The 20,894-nt window shown below is 39.5% G+C and overlaps 1 protein-coding gene across 2 annotated transcripts in view; it reads left to right on the top strand.

Moving 5' to 3' along the window:
- Window positions 1-15,454, top strand: part of DMXL1 (Dmx like 1) — a 72,257-nt gene extending 56,803 nt beyond the window's left edge. For both annotated transcript variants that reach the window (XM_042829401.1, XM_042829402.1), the window contains 12 exons: window positions 810-927; window positions 1,247-1,309; window positions 2,749-2,835; window positions 3,470-3,591; window positions 3,704-3,845; window positions 7,689-7,749; window positions 8,155-8,282; window positions 8,444-8,536; window positions 9,001-9,092; window positions 9,676-9,728; window positions 11,278-11,495; window positions 11,901-15,454. In XM_042829401.1, coding sequence (XP_042685335.1) covers window positions 810-927; window positions 1,247-1,309; window positions 2,749-2,835; window positions 3,470-3,591; window positions 3,704-3,845; window positions 7,689-7,749; window positions 8,155-8,282; window positions 8,444-8,536; window positions 9,001-9,092; window positions 9,676-9,728; window positions 11,278-11,495; window positions 11,901-12,125 — 1,402 coding nt within the window. In that variant the 3' untranslated portion in view covers window positions 12,126-15,454. The remainder of the gene's footprint in view (window positions 1-809; window positions 928-1,246; window positions 1,310-2,748; window positions 2,836-3,469; window positions 3,592-3,703; window positions 3,846-7,688; window positions 7,750-8,154; window positions 8,283-8,443; window positions 8,537-9,000; window positions 9,093-9,675; window positions 9,729-11,277; window positions 11,496-11,900) is intronic.
- The last annotated feature ends 5,440 nt before the right edge of the window (window positions 15,455-20,894 follow it).

Here is a 20,894-nt window from a genome sequence, read left to right as displayed (position 1 = left end):
GCAAGCCTGATCCAACACAAGCATAGAAAAAGCAGGCAGAGTTTCTAATTTTCTTTTCTAACTAGTTACTATGTAGAATAACTCTGATTAACATTAAAATAAGGAACACCAAATTTGCCCTAAGAGATGGTTTTTACAGATGAACGACAATTAAAATTTAATTCAATTACTAAATAATTGTCCTACCATTGGAAGGAATAAAATTATCAGTATCTTCTAGGTTTAAATAAATATTTATTATAATTGTGTAGTTGTATAGCCCATATGCAATATATTCTGTCAGAAGACTGTTCTCAGTTTCTTGAATAGTCTCTTTCTATATAGATCCCTGCTGCCTCAATTTTACTTTCACCTTTATTTTCAGAATTGACAGTCTGGTTGTTTATTGTGGAGCACTTGCTGCTTGTCTGAAGCTTCACTTCAGTGACTTGAGTTGATGTGCTCTCTGGCATTATTTTAAAATCATGATTTAAACTTACTGAAGGCTTCATGGGCTTGGCCTGCCATAAGCAACTCTATTTGTATTTACAAGTTTTACTTTGCTGTACAGTTTCCAGAGATGAACATCGTGTTTGAAGACAGATCAGAGTTACAATCCTTCTGATTTTCTTTTTTAACTAAAACATCATGGACCTTTCAGGTTATTAATATGTTCCTAGAACAGAGTGTTGGTCGTTCATTGTTCTTGTATTAGAAGCACTAATTGTCAATAAGCAGAAAGGATCCGTATTACGAAGAATTGAGTGGAATTATCGCGATGTCTCAAGAATAAACAAGATGTGAATATTTATTTTAACTTTGCTCTGTAGATCTAACAGTCATGTTGCCTTATCTGTGAAGAGGCTCTGGCAGTACTTGGTTAAACAGGAAGAAGTCCAGGAAACCTTTATCAGAAATATTTTTACAAAGAGGCGATGCTTAAATGAGGTTGGTATGGCATTTGGGGTATGCAGTATTTTTTAGGTTAATTTACAAGGTTTTAGTGAACTTACCTGGCTGGCCTGGGTGCTTTCTGGAGCATTAATGAATGCTTGTCTATGACTCTAAATCTGCAGCATTTCTTACTACAAGATGTGTTTCTATTGTTTCAATGAAAACAGTAACAATCGATCTTTGATTGTATACTGACTGTGAAAGTACCTTCTTTGGTAGGTTAAACAGTAAGGATTTAAGGATTTCCTTGGTACCTAGCATATTATGTCTTACCTTTACTCTTCCTTCTCTGCTTGTTCTTTCCTTGGTGAAGTCATTAGAGGACCATAGTGACACCTTGAAAAACTCTGTGGTGGAGGAGCCCATCGTCAATAAGGTACAAAGGCCCAATGCTCAAATTAATTGGACCATACACTGTTACAAAATCTTTCCTTTTCAAAATAGTGCTGGTATGCCTTAAAACAAATTACTGACACAGCAAAAGAACTGAAGAAATCTGTTTTAAAAGAGATTGAATTGTACTGGTTATCTTAAATTTGGTTTCTAATGAGCTTTATATTGTAAAAAGCAAGATGAAACAGCCAAGTAAGAACAGTACATATTATTAAATTACATAGCTATGTCAAATGAAGTGCTGAGGTTGTGAATTTTCCAAGTGACTTGAAAAATTCCTTAGCAGTGTGGGAAGGAGTACACAGTTTTTTTTATCTGTGGCTAGGTAACTCAGAAGCAACAATGGTAAACTGGAAATTAAACCTTATCTATTAGCATAATCATAGTTTGAGATTGAGAACTTCTGATGAGTCTTAGTTTCAAGATGGCAATAAATGAGACCATTTAAGTTTCCTTGAAGACAAGCGCAAGAGACTAAGAAGTTATAATACTGTGCCTTCAAATACCATTAGAAATCCTGTGTTCTTAAGGTTTTCTCATAGAAAAAAACAGTGACAACAAAAATGAGAACATCCTGTGATGTCCTTAGGCTGTCTTGTTATGATTGTTTATATGGTAAAACAGCGTAAGTAAGCAAATCATTGCAACTGAAAGAGAACCGCATTTTTTGAAAATATGCTCACTACATAAAACAGGTTTTTGGACCTGTTTATAACTGCAATTTTGTGCGATTTTATGTATGTAAGATGACCAGAATATTGATTTTTATTTCTTATGATAAGATATACTACTGTATGGTATAAAACAGCTACTGCTCTCTCTGAAACCTTGAAAAAGATTATTTGCAGTTCTTTGACAGCACTGTCTTCTACTGTTTTTCATATGAAATATCCAAGAGTAAATCTTTTTAAGATCAGTGAAGAAAGAAAATGAGTAGTAAGTAGTTCTGAAATAATTCTGTTTCTTTTTGGAGAAAGTACAAAGTCTTATGTTAGTGATTGAGGCTTGCATTTTTGTTGCCACCTCTCCGTTTGTGTTTGGCATTACCTTTTTAACTTTTTACTAAAACAGCCATCGGTTATCACTTGACACCTCCAAGTGTTCGAGCCTCACAGTTTTTCAGCATCCCTGAAAAACCTGAGAATGAACATGGTATTTACTTATGTTAAGTCTTTTTAGTATTGCTTGGGGAATCTCAGTGTGGAAATAGGAAGCTAAATTACTGCACACAGACAAGATTTACTGTAATAATCACAAGCGACTGTCATAATTTTTTTAGAATTAAAACTGAGGAAAAAATAGGAAAATTCATAGGATGTAGAGCTTAGTCTTCAGAATTCCAGTAAAAAAGCAATATTGTGTAGATATTTTTTTGTTTTTTTTTTTTTTGGTACTTAAATATGCTTTACTTTTTAAATACAGGTAGAAACAGATTTAGGATACCCAGGAGGCAAGGCAAGAATAATTCACAAAGAGTCTGACATCATTACTGCTTTTGCAGTCAATAAGGTGAGTATAAAGGAGGTGGGAGAATCTGATTAATCTATTTCTGTTGATCTTCTACTTGTTGACCTCGTGGGTAGTGTGAATGTTCTTTGCAAGCTATCCTGATACAGCCTGAATTCTTAGTGCTCCCTTCTCTGAAGCAGTTCATAATCTTACAATAGTTGAAGAATTATATTGTAAATTATCTTCCTTTTTTATTGTGAAAGGATAGAGGGAAGGGAGAAGTGGTCTCTGCTTTTTCTTTAAGCTTGTGTGTAGGAGTTTTTATTGTCATTGGCAAAGGAGGAAAAAAGTCCACTTTCTCCTGTTTAATTATTTAAGCCTTAAGTGGAGGAATGAAGGGGAAACAAGTTGCAAGCACTGTAGCACACAGTATGAGATAGTTGAGTCTTCATTTTCCTGTGAGAGATGCAAGGAGAAACTGGAGATGGTTGAGTGGTACAAAATACAAATTACATACTATGCTGTCCCAGATAGCTGTTAAAGAGCTAATAGCTTAGCTAATTTAAATACATAGATCTGTAGGCATAAGTGTTTGCTGTTCCATATGGATTAAGTGCATAGTTTACAGCTATACAAAAGCCGGCACCTGAGCAGTCCTTTCGGAGCTGTTTGTTGCGTGTGATTTTTTTTTCAGGCGAATCGGAACTGCATTGCAATAGCATCGAGTCATGACATTCAGGAATTAGATGTTTCTGCAATACTGGCTACGCAGATCTACACCTGGGTTGACGATGATGTGGAAATAGAAAATAAAGGGTATGCTGTTTCTGTTTCCAACATCGCGCCTTGACTGTGCGTAAGTCGTTGTTTCAAAGCACGGTATTTAGTCTTGTTTGGAATCTAACTTGTAATGTTATTTCATTCATAGGGCTGATGATTTCTTGGTTATCCACGCTCGTGATGATCTGGTAAATGTTCAGGGAACCACTCCGTATACTCACAGTAATCCTGGCACGCCCATTAATATGCCTTGGCTTGGTAGTACACAAACTGGCAGGGGTGCATCTGTGGTAAGTCACTTGTGAAAGAGTAGACGTATACAGTCCATCTTTTTCCCTGCTTTTGTTTGCTCAGTGTTCCTGTTTGTATCTTATAATTAGCATGTACATAAATGTTGCGTTTTTACTACAATAATTTTATAGTTACTTTTATAATGATGCAATTAATAGGCTAAAATACTGCATTTAATTTAATGTACATGAAATAAGGAAGCAGAAGTTTTACTAAGCCGTTTTATATTTTTACTTAAAAATCAAGCTTGAGTGAAGAAGTTACAACTTAAATTGTTGCTTTTTAAACCAGCTGAGGCTAAGCGCAGGTTCTGAAGAGCATAAATTCAGGAGATGTCAGAAGACAATTCATAGAGATCAGCATGAAATGCTTGTCTAAAATATTGAGGTAGCTTTTAGCTTAACCAAAATCTAATGTTTCATTCTGATTCCCAGAGCATTCCAGATATTATTTTAAAGTAAGTACCAACTTCCACTCTGGTATAAATTGCCATTTTGTTACACTGTAGGCGTTCCTAGGAAGGATACTGAATGAACTCCTAAAGCACATTTCATAGGCATGGCAGAGGCTTGCAGTGAAGTTAAACTCTGGAATTGAGCAAATGAAACTTGGGAAAAATGGGGATTTCTGATTGCATAAGAAAAATAAAGAAGGCAATGTTGCATAAATAGGACCAGCTACAAACATCATTTGTATTTTCAGCTACATATTGGTAACTTTAAACAATGTGGTTTTTTTAACCCAAAAGCTCTGAAATCAGCTCTATCATCTTTTCTTTGAAGAGCTGTGTGGTTTGCCACATAACTTTGCAGAAGTTCTATTAAATTTGGCCATTTGACTGATTAATGTTTTTACAGGAGGTAATCAATTTCATTATTTGACATTTCTAAAATAAATAGAGTTGGGGAGCACATAGTAAAGCACAGTTATGTCCTCAAGACTAAACTAATCCTTCTCATAATAAAGGTGACACTTATACAATGATAGCTTCTGTTTTTATACAAAGATACTCTATCTGGAATAAACCTTGGGCCTGAGCAAAGAGGTACTGTGTGAGCTTTAGTTCTGATCAAATTCTAGTTCTAGTCTGACTATTGGCGTGCTTAACGTGGTCCTGTGCACACTTACCTAGGTGCTGTGCAGCATAGATGTAACAATGCAGGCCTATTGATAGTCCCCAGGAAGATGCTTACTTGCAGACACTTAACTGGGCTGAAGAGCTCACACCAGACACCTTTATCCCTCAGGCTGCCTGAACATAGATGTGCAGCTGGCTTGGATAACTGAATGAATTACATCTCATGACTTGGCTGCACTTCGTAGCTTTTTACAGCTTAGAGCAGGCTGATAAGTGTGGTAGAATGAAAGAGCCATATGTTATTTTTTAATTTATATAAACAGTTTAATTTGAATATTAGGAGGAGTCAAGAAGAAAGTAGCATTGAAACAATGCTGTTACAATACCTACATCGCTGCCTTGTATCTTGAAACTGCTTATCCCAATTATCAGTTTTCCAGCTCTGGTGACGTAATCAGGTGTCATCTGCAACTATTCCTGGAAGGCTTGCCACTTTCTCCTCTCAGTTCCATATATAAGTACATCTACAAGTGTATGTGTGCATATACAGTTTGTTTTTGTATTCCTCAACATACTAGTTACATAATCTATTAATGCAAAGTGTTCTTATATAGCTTTCTGTTTCATATGTTGCAAAACCTTCTTTCCTGAAGATACCTGTCTGTGCTTCTGTTGAATGCATTTGTTGTTAATCTTTGGACCTAAGTTTTAGTTGGCATTCTGTTTGACTCTGGCAGAGGAGTAGAGAACCAACCAGGAAATGCAGCCACAACTCCCCTGTAGGGAGAGGTTACAAAGGTACTGAATGAAGGACAAAGTAAATGGAGGAAGATATAGGGATTCTTGGGAGAAAATGGTGTTACTGAAATCTAGAGGAAAATCAGCTTCACCAAAGACAACATCCTGTTGCTACTAAAAAAAAACTTGGCATCTTGTTGAACAGCTTGTCTTTCAAGCTGGTATGACTGGCACAAATATTTGTCACTGTTTATCAGCCAAGTGTCAAATATATATTTTTTTAAATTATTCAGTCACAAAGCACCCAACTCCAGCCATCAGCTGCTTTGCAGGGGAAACAGAACTAGCAGTATTAAGTGTTAATTACACTGATAGTTAAAGGATATGCATTTGTCTTCTAAATTGGAGGTGCTGTACCAGGGATTTGTGTTAGCATAGTCTTTGAAAGACAGGCCTCTGCAAGCTTGCTTTTTTCAAAAAAGGTATAGAAAAAATACAGATTAGGAGATAGTAATATCTATTTGTCTGTTGAATTAAGCAAGCTTTCCATTGACTTCTGGGTTAAAGTTATCATCAGTGAAACAGGTCAACCTATTTATTTTGGTGGAGAAGTAGAGTAAGCCTGAATAACCTAAACATTATTTTTTCACTTACGTAAGGAAATAAACAGAGAATTTAGAGAGTATTTGATAGGTGTACATGCTACTGTTTGAAGAGTATTGTCTTCTAACATCTTGTCTTATGGGTTGCTAATGGGTTGCTTTAGTCCCCATTGTTTTACCAGGACTTTTTAAGGTTTTTTTTCATTTGTGATTTTAAGTAATTATAGAAAACAAATGAACAAAAAAACCCTCATATTTTAAAAGTTTGTCCTTATGTATTGTTTTAAAATAAATTTGGATGACTGAGAGGCATAAGGCTTTCCCTTAAAGAAATATTGAAGCTTTGAAAATGGAATGATCTGAATCTGCTTCCAAAATACAGTCAAAGGATTAGAAGATAGCAGTTATCCTGCTAATTGAAACAACCAAAGAAAACAAACAACAGAACAAACCAACCAAAAAAAAAAAGGTCCAGAAAAAAAACAGAAGGAAATAAATTAAGGCAGGAAATAAAAGAATGAAAGCACAATCTTGAGATACAGCAAGGGGAAGAGACATGCACGGAAAATCCAGATGCGTTTCCCTGATGAAAAATACCCGCATTGTCTTTGCAGCCAGGGTTTTGTGGATTGGACTTCTCACTTGCATGACTTCTTAATCTTCCTTGTCTAATGTCTCCAGTCCTCTTTGTGTACTGAACTCTTGACAGAGAGAGGTTAAACCAATCTGGAAAAACAGAATTCCTGGTAGTGTGTCTTACCCAAAGAAGAGTTGTGGAATTCATGGACAAAAGTGTTGAATTTAGGAAGTGAAGTCACTTTAGGAGCAAAAGTTTTGGAACTTAGGAACAAAATGAAAATCTATTGGAGGTATACTTGGAAAATTATTAAATGCTTTTAAATAATACTTGATTTAACAATTACTAGGTATTTTGCTTATTCTAGGCTTCAAATAGTAATAAATAAGTTACTTTTCAATCAATTACAGTACATTAACTAGACTTGAACTAATATCTTCCCTCCTATTTTTTACTTCTGTTAAAGTTTGTTTACCTCTTTCTTTACATGCTTCTGCCTCTCTCTTGCTTATCTTACAATATTCAGGAATATTCCAATAAATTTAATGGAATCAGAAAGGAATTGGCAAGAAAAGAGGTAAGATTGCAGCCTAAGGAGTGTTTGTACTTGGATCCATAAGTCTCTGAAGCAAAAAATTAATATTTGCCACAGTATATAAAGCTGCAAAAGTATTAACATCTATGCTAGTCTTGGAAGAAACTGTCTTCTGAATTTCTGAAAGCAGTACTTGCTTTCAGTAGGAATTCTGATAGGAAGCAAATCATCTGACATGATTAATTATTCATATTCAGTAAGCTTTTGTTAGGTGGTACTATGTTAATTGCTTTCTATTATTTTATTGAACAGATGCTCAAGAAGGCTATTAATAATGTCAGAAGAATGGCTTCTCATCCAACATTACCATATTGTAAGTTCAGCTTTGTGTTTCTTTAACTGAAGACTGTATATTGTAGAACAGCCTTTGCAAAAAAGAGATCTTTTTTTAAATCAAATGAATATTGTTTTCCTTTATTTTGACTTGCATGAAAGATAGAATGATAAAGCTGTATCAGTAGCTCTAAATTTCATATTTCAGTGCCATCTCAATACAATTCTTAAGTAATTAGTAGGTACAGCTCAATAATGTGTGAACAGCCAGGGTTTAAGCTTCATCAGTAAGTTGATAATCCTACAGTCATGCTATGTACTGTGGCCGATGCTGTGGCTTCAGCAATTTGGAAGATTGTGTGAGCTGGTGCAAGTCTTGCTAAGATTTTAGAAGAAATCTTCCTGCTGATGTTGAGAAAGGTCAGTTAACTGTTTTCTATTGCAGATCTGACAGGTGCTCAAGATGGCAGCGTAAGAATGTTTGAATGGGGTCATGCACAGCAAATCACATGTTTTCGCTCTGGTGGCAACTCAAGGGTAACTCGGATGAGGTTCAATTATCAAGGAAATAAGGTAACTGACAGAATGCTTTGTGTTTACTTTACTCTCATGACAGAAAGTTGTAAATTAACTGACATGCCATTTTCTCCAAATTCGAAGGAGTTTCTCTGAATTGTGAGAGTATTTTCTGTGTAACAAATACATGCATATTTACAATTTATATCTCATTTCAGTTTGGAGTTGTTGATGCTGATGGATATATAAGTTTGTATCAAACAAATTGGAAATGTTGCCCTCTTACAGGGACCTCACCAAAACCGTATTTGGTAAGTGGAAAACTAAACTTGCTTCCATAAAATTCTGTTGTGCTTTTTTGTTTTCTTACCTCTTCAGACATATTAAGACTGGGCAGGGATTGTTCTGATAACCAGTATTAATCAGTTTTTAATAGTGCATTGTTACCATTCTGTAATCTATTTGACAATTTGTCAAGCTCCCATTATACCATTAAAGCTGGAGCGTAGAAAATGCAATGTCATAGGTGAAATAACCTTAATGTTCCATAAAATTATCAGTAATTGTCAGCTGTGAATTGAGCATCAGTAAATCAGGACTGGAAATGTACTGCCCTGAAAAATCAACAGTTTCAGAAGGCATACATGCAGTCTCATATCCTGTGTTCTTTAAACCATATTCAAAAGAACCCACCTTCCTGTGCAAGTTTAAGCTTTCATATTGACAGTAAATCTGTGTCTCTGTGATTAATGATTTATAAACTGCCCTTTCTCAGACCTGGCAGTGCCATAACAAAACAGCCAATGACTTTGTTTTCATCAGTTCATCATCTTTGATAGCCACAGCTGGCTTGTCTTCTGACAACAGGTAAGAACTTACTAAATATTGCTCTGATAACATATAGAAATATGGTGCCATGTTTTCTTTCCCCCCCTTCCCATGTCTAGCTTCAGCTTTCTGGTGGTTCTCCTTATGCAATTTAACAGCAACATTCATACTCCTGCCTCTTTCTTTTGGGGTACACAGTGTTTGCACCTACATTTCCATGCTAAAGGTGATCTTACAGGGAAGCACAAAGCCTCTGTTCATGTTCCCTATGAGTCTGTCTTAAAGTTTTATTGATAGATTTAGGTAGACTTGCATAGCTCTTTGGAGAACACTTAAAATAAGTTTGGATTAAGAAATATCAGGAGTAGCTAACATTCGAATGAATGCAGCTACAAAAGCTTGTAATCTCAATATGAATCTGTAAACATAATAACCAGTAGTAGAAAGGTATGTTTACCAATGAAAGTTATTTAGAGTCTGCCCGAAGATACTAATTTTATAAGCTTGTTTACAGTGCTGTATCCCTGAAACAATTTCTTTGTGGTTCCTGTGACTTCATTCAAGTATTCAAAATACTTGGTAGCATTACTCACTTAATTAAAACTTCTTTTTTTCCATACAGAAATATTTGTCTTTGGGATACGTTGGTCTCCCCCACCAATAGTCTGGTGCATGGTAAGTAAAATACATCAAGGAAAATATTTGATTGGTGTAAAAATAAAAATGAAATAGGAGATCTGCACTCATGGCGAAGTTATTGGGATAATTCTAATACAAACAATAAAACAACTTTCTTCATCCTGCATTAGCTGTAATCTAAGAAGAGATTCTTGAGAAATATCATGGCTCTATGTGAATGGTTTCTTGCCATTTCTTATATCTTTGTACTGCAAGCACAATCCCTGAAAACCAGAAATCTAAATGCTTCAGTCTTAAAGATGGAGTGAGTCTTGTTTGTTGTGATTAGCATATTCAGAAGACAATAAAGAAGATTATGAAACTGTAAAAACAGTATTTTGAAACAGACTTTCTAAGTCTGCATGGATATGCATCCATGTTCTAACTCCGGCTTCCTGTGGTTGTCTTTGTTTAAGTCAGAGGCCCCACTCAACACTAATGGTACCATAAAGACAGCATTAGGCCTTTCCAGGTGTATCTGGAAAATATGAATGTTTTTTAGGAGCTGTTATGTATTTCATTGCCTCTGTGAAAATTCTACCCTGAAAAGCCATGGTTATGAAGTTTTCTGAACTCACAGTTCTCTGAGGTTAAATGCACACAAATCTCCTAGGAAATTGACATTGCTTTTTGTTTTCTTTTTTAAGGAATATGTTTGACAAACAATATGCAAACAAGATTTCATAATCATGTAGTTACTTTCAGAGTCTAATTTTAAGGATGCTCTTAGTGCTCTGTTTCTTTTAAACAGACAGCACATTTTTGCTTTCAAAGACTGTGCAGTTCTATGTCATTTTTATTTTGCGTTATGCCAAATACACTGTGCAATGTTTAAAACATGTAAATAAGAACTGTTTCTGTAAGTATGCTTCTTCAGATGTAATAAATGCTTTGTTGCACTGATTTTATTACTATTACTTTGCTGCTGTGAAAAAGAACTGAATTTGAATATCTGAAATGGAGGTTTAGGCTTAGAGAGTCACATGAACTCCTGGTAAGTTTGACTGCTTAGGCATATTTATATGGAGCATGAAATTTCTAAACACAGATTAAGAGAAGCCTATGAACTCTTAAGTACAAATATTATATGTCACATATTAGGACTTACAGCATCTAGTCTCAGACATACTGAATTTTGCTCTGGTAACTGTCATCTTTTACTAAATCTACTCATTTGGAGGAGTAAGCACACCCCAATAAATGTGTAAACATATCTGGTAACTCAGGAGGAAACTTGCTTTGAAATAATTATTAAAGAGTTTGAAAAGGACTTGTTTCTGGTCAAGGCTTAATAGCTTGTAGGGATAAGGAGGATATTTCTTTCCATACATATAGTAATTTATTCATTTGTGACTACTGCAACTTCAGGATGTCTCATACAAGTCTTGGTTTGCATGTATGTGGTACTGAATGAAGTTTAGCAGGTTGTGATCAGTTGCATTACAGCTTCAAAGCCATTGTTTTTACCATCCTGATCTTTAGAAACTGATGGCAAAGTAATATTAGTACAACGTGTTCACTTAAATTGCTTTGCTTTGGCTTTCAGCTTTTGTCTGTCATGATAGTGGAGCAACTGTTCTAGCATATGCTCCAAAACATCAGCTGCTAATCTCTGGAGGGAGAAAAGGCTTTACGTGTATAATTGACCTTCGCCAAAAGCAGCAGCAACAGTTACTCCAAAGCCATGACTCTCAAGTCAAAGCAATTGCTGTCGATCCTACAGAAGAGTATTTTGTCACGGGATCTGCTGAAGGCAACATAAAGGTATTAATGGGGAACAGGGAGCGAAGAAGTGAAGATCATGAGACTGTGTAATCTTAATAATAAAAGCACACGTGAAACCCTACTGCACTTGAATGTGGAATGGTCAGATGTCATGTTCAGTTCTGAACCCTGACTTTCACATATACTACTTTTGTTTAGAAATATTGTTCTTACCTCACAGTCCACTTTAGTTAATATTACCTTATTATAGGAAATGAATATTAATATTCTATAACCATGTCATTATGGATTGCTGCATACCTTTTCTCTCATATTTAGTGTGAGAAAGATCAATACAAAATGTACTCTAGTTCAATTTTTCCATGACTCATCACTAGTGAGCTTTAAGATCCTGGTAATTATTAGTAATTATTATGGGAGCTTAATGTTTTGATGCTTTTTCAGGTATGGAGTCTGTCTACGTTTAATCTTCTGCACACTTTCATCAATGAGCATTCTCGACAGTCTCTCTTCAGAAATATTGGGACAGGAGTCATGCAAATTGAAACAGGACCAGCAAATCACATACTCTCCTGTGGTGCTGATGGAACAGTAAAGATGAGGATCTTGCCTGATAGATTCAGCCCATTTAATGAAGTGTTAAAAAGTGATGTCAAATTCATGATGTAATATTTTTTCTCAATGCAGTGTGTAACATTTAACTTCTGCCATCCCTGAAAATATTTTTCCTGAAACTAGTCAACAAAGCAGATGTACAATGACAGCTTGTGCCACAAAGGTACTTTTTTTTTATTTTATATATTTATTACTTAGATCTTTCAGTCACTTCAGATTCTGATTGTTGCCTAAAATACATACAGGACTCTGAATTACCTGTTTATAATATACGTAAGATGTTTCTGAGGTGGTTTACTCTTCCTTTTAGGTAGTTATGTTCCTGCCTGGAGTGTACGATCTGCACATAGCCTGTGTTCAACACCTGGCCTTTTTCTGAAAGTAGGTCCAGATAGGAACCGTAGATAATGTTATTCTCTCACTGTGGCAACCTTAGCTGTGTCTCTTCTTGTGTAGTTGGCCAACAATAAAAACTTATACCTTTGTGTGAGAAAGAAGCAGTCTATTTTACTAGATACCCCTACTGTATCAGAAACTGGCCATGCAGACATTAATGTGAGCCACTGTCTGTCTCTGTTCCTGGAATCCAGGCTGTTTACCTCCTTAATTCACTTGGTCTCTTTCCTATGATCTAGGGTATGAGAAACTGAAGAATGTTCTGTGACTTTTCTTCTGTTCCATAGCTTGACTCACTGCCATCAGGATGGCAGACTTAGCTTTTAAAAGAGAAATATATTTTTAACCCTAAACACTCCCTTTACAAAAATATGTACATATTAATGGATTATCTTCCTATTAAAATTGTCAAGATTATTTGTGAGGCTTTAGTTTGATGAAAAAGTACGGGAAGATACAACTTTAGAATACTGCATTAGAATCTCCTCAAAGAGTATTTATTTGCATGTCTGTAGAGGAAAAGAAATACTAATTTATTTTTTACATTTTTTTCCAGTAAGACTTTATTTAGCCCAAAGATACTCAGCTCATTCTTAGCACTTAACATTTTTGTTTGTCTGCTTTTCCTAAGTACTTTACAGAAGTAAAAAAGGGGAATAAAAAAATCAGCAGAGTACTGCTGAAAAGGATACTTTTTTTTTTTTTAATTTTTATTTTATTTCATTTTATTTTATTGCCAAAATATTAAACTGCATAACTTAAGTGTTTGACCAAAATATCGAATCTGTATTTTGGTTTATTTTTCCTGGTCTGTTTCAGAACTTGAGAGTTCGACGGAGGTTTAATTTGTAAACTAGATATAAGGCTGGGTTACTTGAATGCCAGTGGTGTACTTTGTACTAAAAGATATTTTGTGAAATAGAGCACCAAGACAACAAATGTAAAATAAACTTGTCAGATTAGGAACTATGGGGATAAATAAAGCATAGTAGAAGTGAAGGGCTTGTAAAATGAACTTTGTAACGTTCTCAGGATGCTTTTATCTTAAAAATATAAGATCATTTAAAAAGATTTTGTAAATTGCATTAAGGTCATTTAAAATGTATGTTTCACAAGTTGCAGTGGAAACACTAGGAAGGTTTTTATGCACATAACCTGAATTTTCGAATTGTGCAATAAAAAAAAGAATGTGAATACTCCACCACGAAAAAACACGACAGCATTTCAAACTGGTACAGCTGTTCGGTGGTTCACTTGTGATTGTTCTTCCACTACTCTTAGTTGTAGATTAAGATCAAAATTGGTATTAGAACAGTTTAAGTACAATGATGGACCAGAAAAGCGACTGATGAGAAGCGACTTCGCCTTACAGAACAGACTTGCCAACGTGTGTCCTGTCTGCTCAGTGATTCTAATAACTTCTGCTCCTATTAAACAAGGAAGACAACGGGAGTTATCCTCAGCACACTCCTTCAGAGAAGCAGCTGAAACCAACCTGGGCTTACAGCTGCTTGTATACATGCATTAGTTTTATGCAACCTCTGAACTAAGTTATATTCAGAGAATGTGCAAAACAGTGACAGCATTGTATAATGATGTCCTTGATGTTTTGTTCTGAAATATATCTGTGTCTATTTCATTAGGTTTAATATTTCAATCTCAGTTTATTGTACTGGTGATCACAAAAAAACTGTCCTTCCATCTGCAAACTGAGCAGACTTTATGTAGAACATGCCAAGGCATACAATGCTCTCATTTTTCTGAGTCGAGCTGCACTGTGATTATCCTGGCAAACCTGTGCTCAGACCAGAAGAGTAAGGACTGTGAGCAGGCATTTTCAGTAATGTTTATAGTTACCATAAGCTACTCTTAAAGTAATGTAAAGTCACAATGTATTTGCCCATACCTTCATAATAGTTCCAATAAATCCTGCAGAAACTCAACTTTCTAGAATCCCATGTTGCTGCTACTTCCTTTACAAATCAGTTGAATGCGTGTATAATGCTAATTGATATTTAACAATTATAAGTCATTCTATTGGTAGCTTTCTTGTAATAATGGAATCAAAATCAATTATCTTCTGTTGTAACAAAAACTTTTCAAAGGGACACTCTCAACTTTAGTCATTGGGGAAAAAAAAAAAAAAAAAAAAAAAGGAGCTTCCAGCTGATGCCTTAACAGCTTCCATTGATTTCAGTCTTTTCAGCAATTAATGCTTTCTCCCTGTTGCTATGCAAGTTACTCAGAAGGTCAATATTGGCTGCCTAGGGTTCTGTAAGAGGTAGCTGTATGCAGAAATTGAACTTGAAAATGAAATTTGCACTCTCCAGTACGTAATCTCCAATAACTCCATGTCCAGACAAAACGACTTGGTTGACAGTGTCCCTTTTAAATATCATAGCCTCGTAATTGTGACTAGTGTTGGTCCACGTAGCAATACATTCTGCAGCCGGGTTTTCATTCTCATCTTGTTGATTCAGTTACCTCAAACAAATCTGTGATACAAGTTCTTCACTGTTACTGCAGTAACTTCTGAGAGTTAAACTCTGGCCATCTGGGTACTTAAACTGGCTTGCTGTGTGCTGTGAAAAGCAGATAATTCTCAGCTGATGTTGCAGGGATGTTCATGGGGAAGGATGAAGCGAGTGGAATAGACTTAGGTTTTGTACCACGCTGCTATGGCACAAGCTGAGTTTAGGTGTTCTGATGCATTTTAGAAACCTCGCTGCCACTTGCAGGAAATAAACTTCTGGGGATATTCTATGTGAGGTACCATTCCCTTCCTCCTAAGAGCACCCGTTGTTAGATTAGTTGCAATAGTTACGAAAAACCGTGATTACAAGAAAATAAGCTTGGATACTGGATATGTTCTCCAAGATAATTTTTTCAAATGTTTATTTTTACTAAAAGTAGCAAAACAGCCTCTGATGGCAGGTTCAGCACACTGATCAAATACTTTATATAAATAAAGATACTGATTTAACAAGTTTATTGGCGTTTTATTCCTCTCCAGTTTTAACTGTGATATCTGTATGGTTTTGATCTTTACTGTCCGTTTCTGTGTCATTTGTTGCCAAAGCTTCTCATGCTTTAAATTGGTTTCAATTGCTTTCTAATGTCTTCCTCTAAAATTCAGCACATTACTTAGCTCTCAGCTGCAGTGTTTTGTCCTGTTTCTCAGTGGCTGATGATGGTGGTGGTGGTACATCCTGTTGTTTTCATGGGTAAAGCTCACTTTTTGGTTTTAAACTAACAGAATTCAAGCCCTCTACCTGAGAGTGTTGTCCAAATGCTTCTTGAGTAACAACAGCCTTGGGGCTGTGAACACAGCCCTGGGGAGCCTGCTCCCTACCTACCATCCTCTGCCAAAGAGCCTTTTCCTAACCCACCCTGCTGACCAGCTCTGCCATCCCCATGCTGTGATGAGAGCAGAGGCCACGAGGCCTCCCCTCAGCCTCCGCTGCGCTGAGTAAACCAAGGACCTCAGCTGCTCCTCACACTTCTTAGAATCATAGAATCATAGAATCACAAGGTTGGAAAAGACCTAAAAGATCACCCAGTCCAACCGTTCACCTATTCCCAATAGCTCCCACTAAACCATGTCCCTCAACACAACATCCAGCCTTTCCTTGAACACCCCCAGGCTCGGTGACTCCACCACCTCCCTGGGCATCCATTGCAGTGCCTGACCACCCTTTCTGAAAAGTAATACTTCCTCATGTCCAGCCTGAATCTCCCCTGCCGTAGCCTGAAACCATTCCCCCTGGTCCTATCACTGATGACACGAGAGAAGAGGCCGACCCCCAGCTCACTGCAACCTCCCTTCAGGAAGTTATAGAGAGCAATGAGGTCTCCCCTGAGCTCCTCTTCTCCAGGCTGAACATTCCCAGCTCCTTCAGCCTCTCCTCATATGGCCTGTGCTCCAGACCCCTCACCAGCTTTGTTGCCCTCCTTTGAACACGTTCCAGGGCTTCAATATCTTTCTTGCAGTGAGGGGCCCAAAACTGGACACAGTACTCGAGGTGCGGCCTCACCAGTGCTGAATACAGGGGAACAATCACCTCTCTGCTCCTGCTTGCAACACTGTTCCTGATGCAAGCCAGGATGCCATTGGCCTTCTTGGCCACCTGGGCACACTGCTGGCTCCTGTTCAGCCGAGCATCAATCAATACCCCCAGGTCCATTTCCTCTACGCAGTCCTCCAGCCACACCGCCCCAAGCCTGTAGCGTCGCCTGGGGTTGTTGTGGCCGAAATCTTGAACCATGCCCCATGTTCACAGCCCCTCTCTGCATGCTCTGTAACAATTTTATGTCCCTGCTATATTGCAGCAACCAAAACTATCCACAGGTGCTCAAGGTAAGGCTGCACAGTGCTGAGCAGGACAGTCCTGTGACGGGCCTGAGGTACCCTAGGGCAGACTGCTGTCAGCCAGAGCCCCAGGTCTCTTGGGGATACTCTCCAGCTTCCTGTCCCCATACACAGAGCTGGGGTTTCCCCATTGCAGGTGCAGAATCGGACCCTTCTTGTTAAATTCCACGTGGTTGATTATTGCACAGCCCTCTGGTTTGTCAAGGCTCCTCTGCCCTGGAGGGAGTCAACAGGAAAGAACTAGACCTAAAATGGAGCCCCGCATAACCCCACAAGCAGTTGGCCACTCACCTGACGAAGCCCCACTTGATGTAACCCTTGAACCTGACCCCCCCACCGGCTGTCCACATCGTTTTTTTGCCCAGATATTTTGTCCGTGAGCATGCTGTGAGAAGCAGTATCAAAATCTTAACTCCAGAAAGTTTACATCAGCTGGCTTCCCCTGGTCAACAGGATGGGTAACATTGACATCAAAGGAGATCAAATTCATTAAATGCTTTCTTGAGAACCAGACAGCTTACTTCCACCAGGGCCTTAAAAGATTTCCAAGAGCACTGAAAAATACTTGAGAACTTGTTTCCTCTTTGATTACCATGGAATACATCCCATTCAGCCCCATAGGCTGACGTGCATCCAGCCGGAGCTGCATGCTCTGCACAAGGTGAGGGCTGGCCATCAGCCTATTATTACCACAGTCGTGATTCTCCAACTCGCAGCTCCAGGAGCATCATGAACCATAGCTGGTCTCAAACACAGAGATGAGCAAGGCTTTGAACACTTGGCTTTGTGTCTGCAGCCTTCAAGTAACACTGTCAATCTCTCTCTCGTCCGTTTCCTGTTAGCGTGTTTAGAAAAAAACATTTTGTTGTCCCTCACAATACTGACAGCCTTCAACTCCGGCTGCACAAACTGTCCCTACGGTGCCCAACAGTTTCTCTGTAGTCCCACACCGCCCTGCCTCTCGCAGAGGCCGAACCTTGTGACGTTTTATATTCCGCGGGTACTTAAAAGCCAGCAACCCGCATCACAACCAGTTTCTCACGGTAACTTGCCAACTACTTCCCCGCCTGCGGCTCCCCTCCCGGCCGGGCGGGGCGGAGGCACAAACGCCGCCCTTCCTGCCGCTCCCGCGCCCCACGAGCGGGGCCGTCTCCGCCGCGCCCGCACCGCCGGGGTTCTGCCGTTGCCGCAGCTTCTCGCCGCCGCCGCCTCCCGCTCCAGCGCACACAGTAAGTGCCGCCGCCAGGCGGGAGGCGCGGGGCGGCGGCGGCCCGAGTGGCAGCGGGACGGGGGGGGCAGGCTGGCCGTCCCTCCTTGGCGCTGGGGCGGCGGGCCAGAGAGCGCGGTTTGTCCCGGGGCGACGCTGCGGAGCGGGATACGGATGGTTCCGAGCCCAGCGAGGCCGTGCGGAGGGGTTCGGGGCGGAGCTCGCCCCGTCGTGTCCCGGCGGCGGTGCTGCTGGACGCTGGTAAAACGCCGCTTCGGGGATGGGTGAGATAGCGTTACCGAAAACGTGGCCGGTAAAAGTTTGTGCCCTCTTCCCATACGCTGAGAAGGTGGACCGTGGTTCTGTGAGCGCCCTTCCAGTGAGGAGCTTTGTTGGTTCTGCTCCTCCGTCTGCCTGCCGAGCCGCCCGGAGCTCCTGGCAGCACAGTTGCGGGGTGGGCACAGCAAAACGGCGTCACGGCGCGACGGGAGGGCAGCCAGCTCTTTGAAACGGTAGATAGCGGAGGACAAGGGAAAATGGCTTTAAGTTGAAGGAGGGGAGATTGAGGTTGGATGTCAGGGGAAAGTTCTTTACAGGGAGAGCGGTGAGGTGCTGGAACAGCTGCCCAGAGAGGCTGTGGATGCCCCGTCCATCCCTGGAGGTGTTCAAGGCCAGGTTGGATGGGGCCCTGGGTGGCCTGGGCTGCTATGAAATGTGGAGGTTGGTGGCCCTGCCTGTGGCAAGGGGGCTGGAGCTTTGTGATCCTTGAGGTCCCTTCCAACTCTGGCCTTCCTTTCCTTGTCACAGTGCTGGCACTGCTGCCATGCGTTAGTAGTGCAGGATGGTCATTGCATGTGCTTGCAGACCTCGTTTTTATCTTTAATAAGCATGTACTGAGTGTTAAACGAACACAATAGATAAGCTTTCTATTGGCTTGTTTAAAGAATGAGAATGAAGAGAAAAATCCTCTGTGAGGGAATCAGCTGCTCAGATACCCCAAGAAGCTGTTCTTCACTGCTTCCCAGTGTCTGTTTCCAAGCTGTGGGAAGCATTGTCTGTCAGATAAAATGCATAAACGTGTGTTGGGACCAGGTAGGAAACCAAGTCCAGAGTGAAAGCATTCCTTGGCAGAAGGAAGACTGAGGCCTTTCTTTCGGAGGCAGAGCTGGGGGAACTGGGAAGATGAGTAGAAGTGGGAAGAAGGAAATTGAATGTTGAATATTCTTGTTCATTTGTATATCATTTGTATCACCAGAATAGAAGTTAGACTGCGGATCTTTAGAGGAGCAGTAACTGCATAGGCATGAAATGGAAGTCGCTTCATGTTTGCCGTGGTGACAGGAAGCTGCTTGCTTCCGTTGAATAGCAACCAGCATCATCTGACTGCAGCTATAGGCATCAGCACACCATGTGGCTTCGTCGGCCTGCTCTGAGTTATCTTTGAATTCTTGGTGCTGGGTGAGGAAGTGATTGCTGCTTAGAGCAACCAAGAACAGAATCGAGTGGTGGAGGAGCCTGGTCATCTTCTTGTTAGGCCAGCATGAGATGTCTGATATCTCACAGTCCGTAAGCACGTAACGTGGCCCTGCCTGATGTTTTTATACGATTGACAGCAGCACCAAATAACAAATGATAATGTCTAAATGGTACCTGAATAATAACAGCTACAGCTTGATTATGAATTTTCTATTAAATAGCTTGTATTTACTCTTAAGTTTACCTCTTAATAGCTATTTTTCTTTCACTAGAATTTCCCTTGGGTTATTTTAAAGTAGTTCTTACATTGAGACAGATCCAGAAAGAGGTATTTAAGGGGATTTTGTCAAAGTCGCACAGTGATATTTGTGATGTTTGGGGATTGAGTAAATTCAATTGCATTGCCTGCTTCATCTAGATGGCTGGGCGTGTTGTTTTCAGTAGTTCAGTACTTTCTATCTGCTTCTGCCTGGCTAAGTTGATTTTATTATAGCAGTGTGCATCACAGAGATGAAGGTACAAGGCACTTGGACAGTTGTTCCTTCCCTCCCTTTTTTCTTGCTGTTTTTTGTATTTCCCCTGTCTAGTTGGGCTATTCAAACCAATTTATTTTCATCTACCCCAGGTGGCAAATTTCTCATCCTTTCCTTAGGTTTTGGGTATCGGGTTGATCAGATCACAGGGAAAATGCACGGCATAGATCCAAACAGGCTGTGGTGATACAATTTCAGCCATGCAGCGTAGATGAATAAATTCTAATACTTCCATCTCTCTTTTGAAAGTTCCATTCAGAAAATGCTGTGCTCTAGGAGCTGGAGAGTAACATAGGGACTTTGTTAAGATTGCGTTCTCTTGGTTTTTCTTTCTGTTCTTGCAGCATTTTTCAACTGTGATGCAGCAGAAAGTCCAGTCCTCTATTTCAGGCTGGCTTTGCAATCAAAGCAAGTGGGCATGGCTTCAGATTAGTTATGGTTTGTTTGTTTGCCCTCGGCCCCAGCATCCTCTGATCACAGGACCCAAGGAGCCTTCTCCATAGTTGCCTACAAGTCAGTACTCACACCAGCACTTCTTTCGTAGCTTGGCTTAATCTAAGATCTCATTTTATTTCCAGCAATCAGGCTGAGTATTTCTAAGGCCTCAGAGTATTTCACTTTGAAGCCTAGTTTCTACAGTAGGATCAACAAAACTTGCGACTCTTTTGACTTGCTTGAGTGGTAATGACTTTGACTACATGAAATATGTGGTACACATTTTAAAACTCAGTGCTTTCTTCTTGCTCATGGAAGAACTCGGTGGGGATTGCAGTTCTGTCCCGTGGAGGTGAGGTTGGTTTGCTGGCGGTTCCTGGGATTCCTGCTGAGTGCTGGCTGAGAGT

The sequence above is a fragment of the Centrocercus urophasianus genome, unplaced genomic scaffold, assembly GCF_019232065.1.
Source record: "Centrocercus urophasianus isolate 14NV4802_14NV808 unplaced genomic scaffold, USGS_Curo_1.0 seq_31, whole genome shotgun sequence".
Lineage (NCBI taxonomy): Eukaryota > Metazoa > Chordata > Aves > Galliformes > Phasianidae > Centrocercus > Centrocercus urophasianus.
Note: the sequence above shows the minus strand (reverse complement) of the source record. Positions and strands in the feature narration are given on the sequence as shown.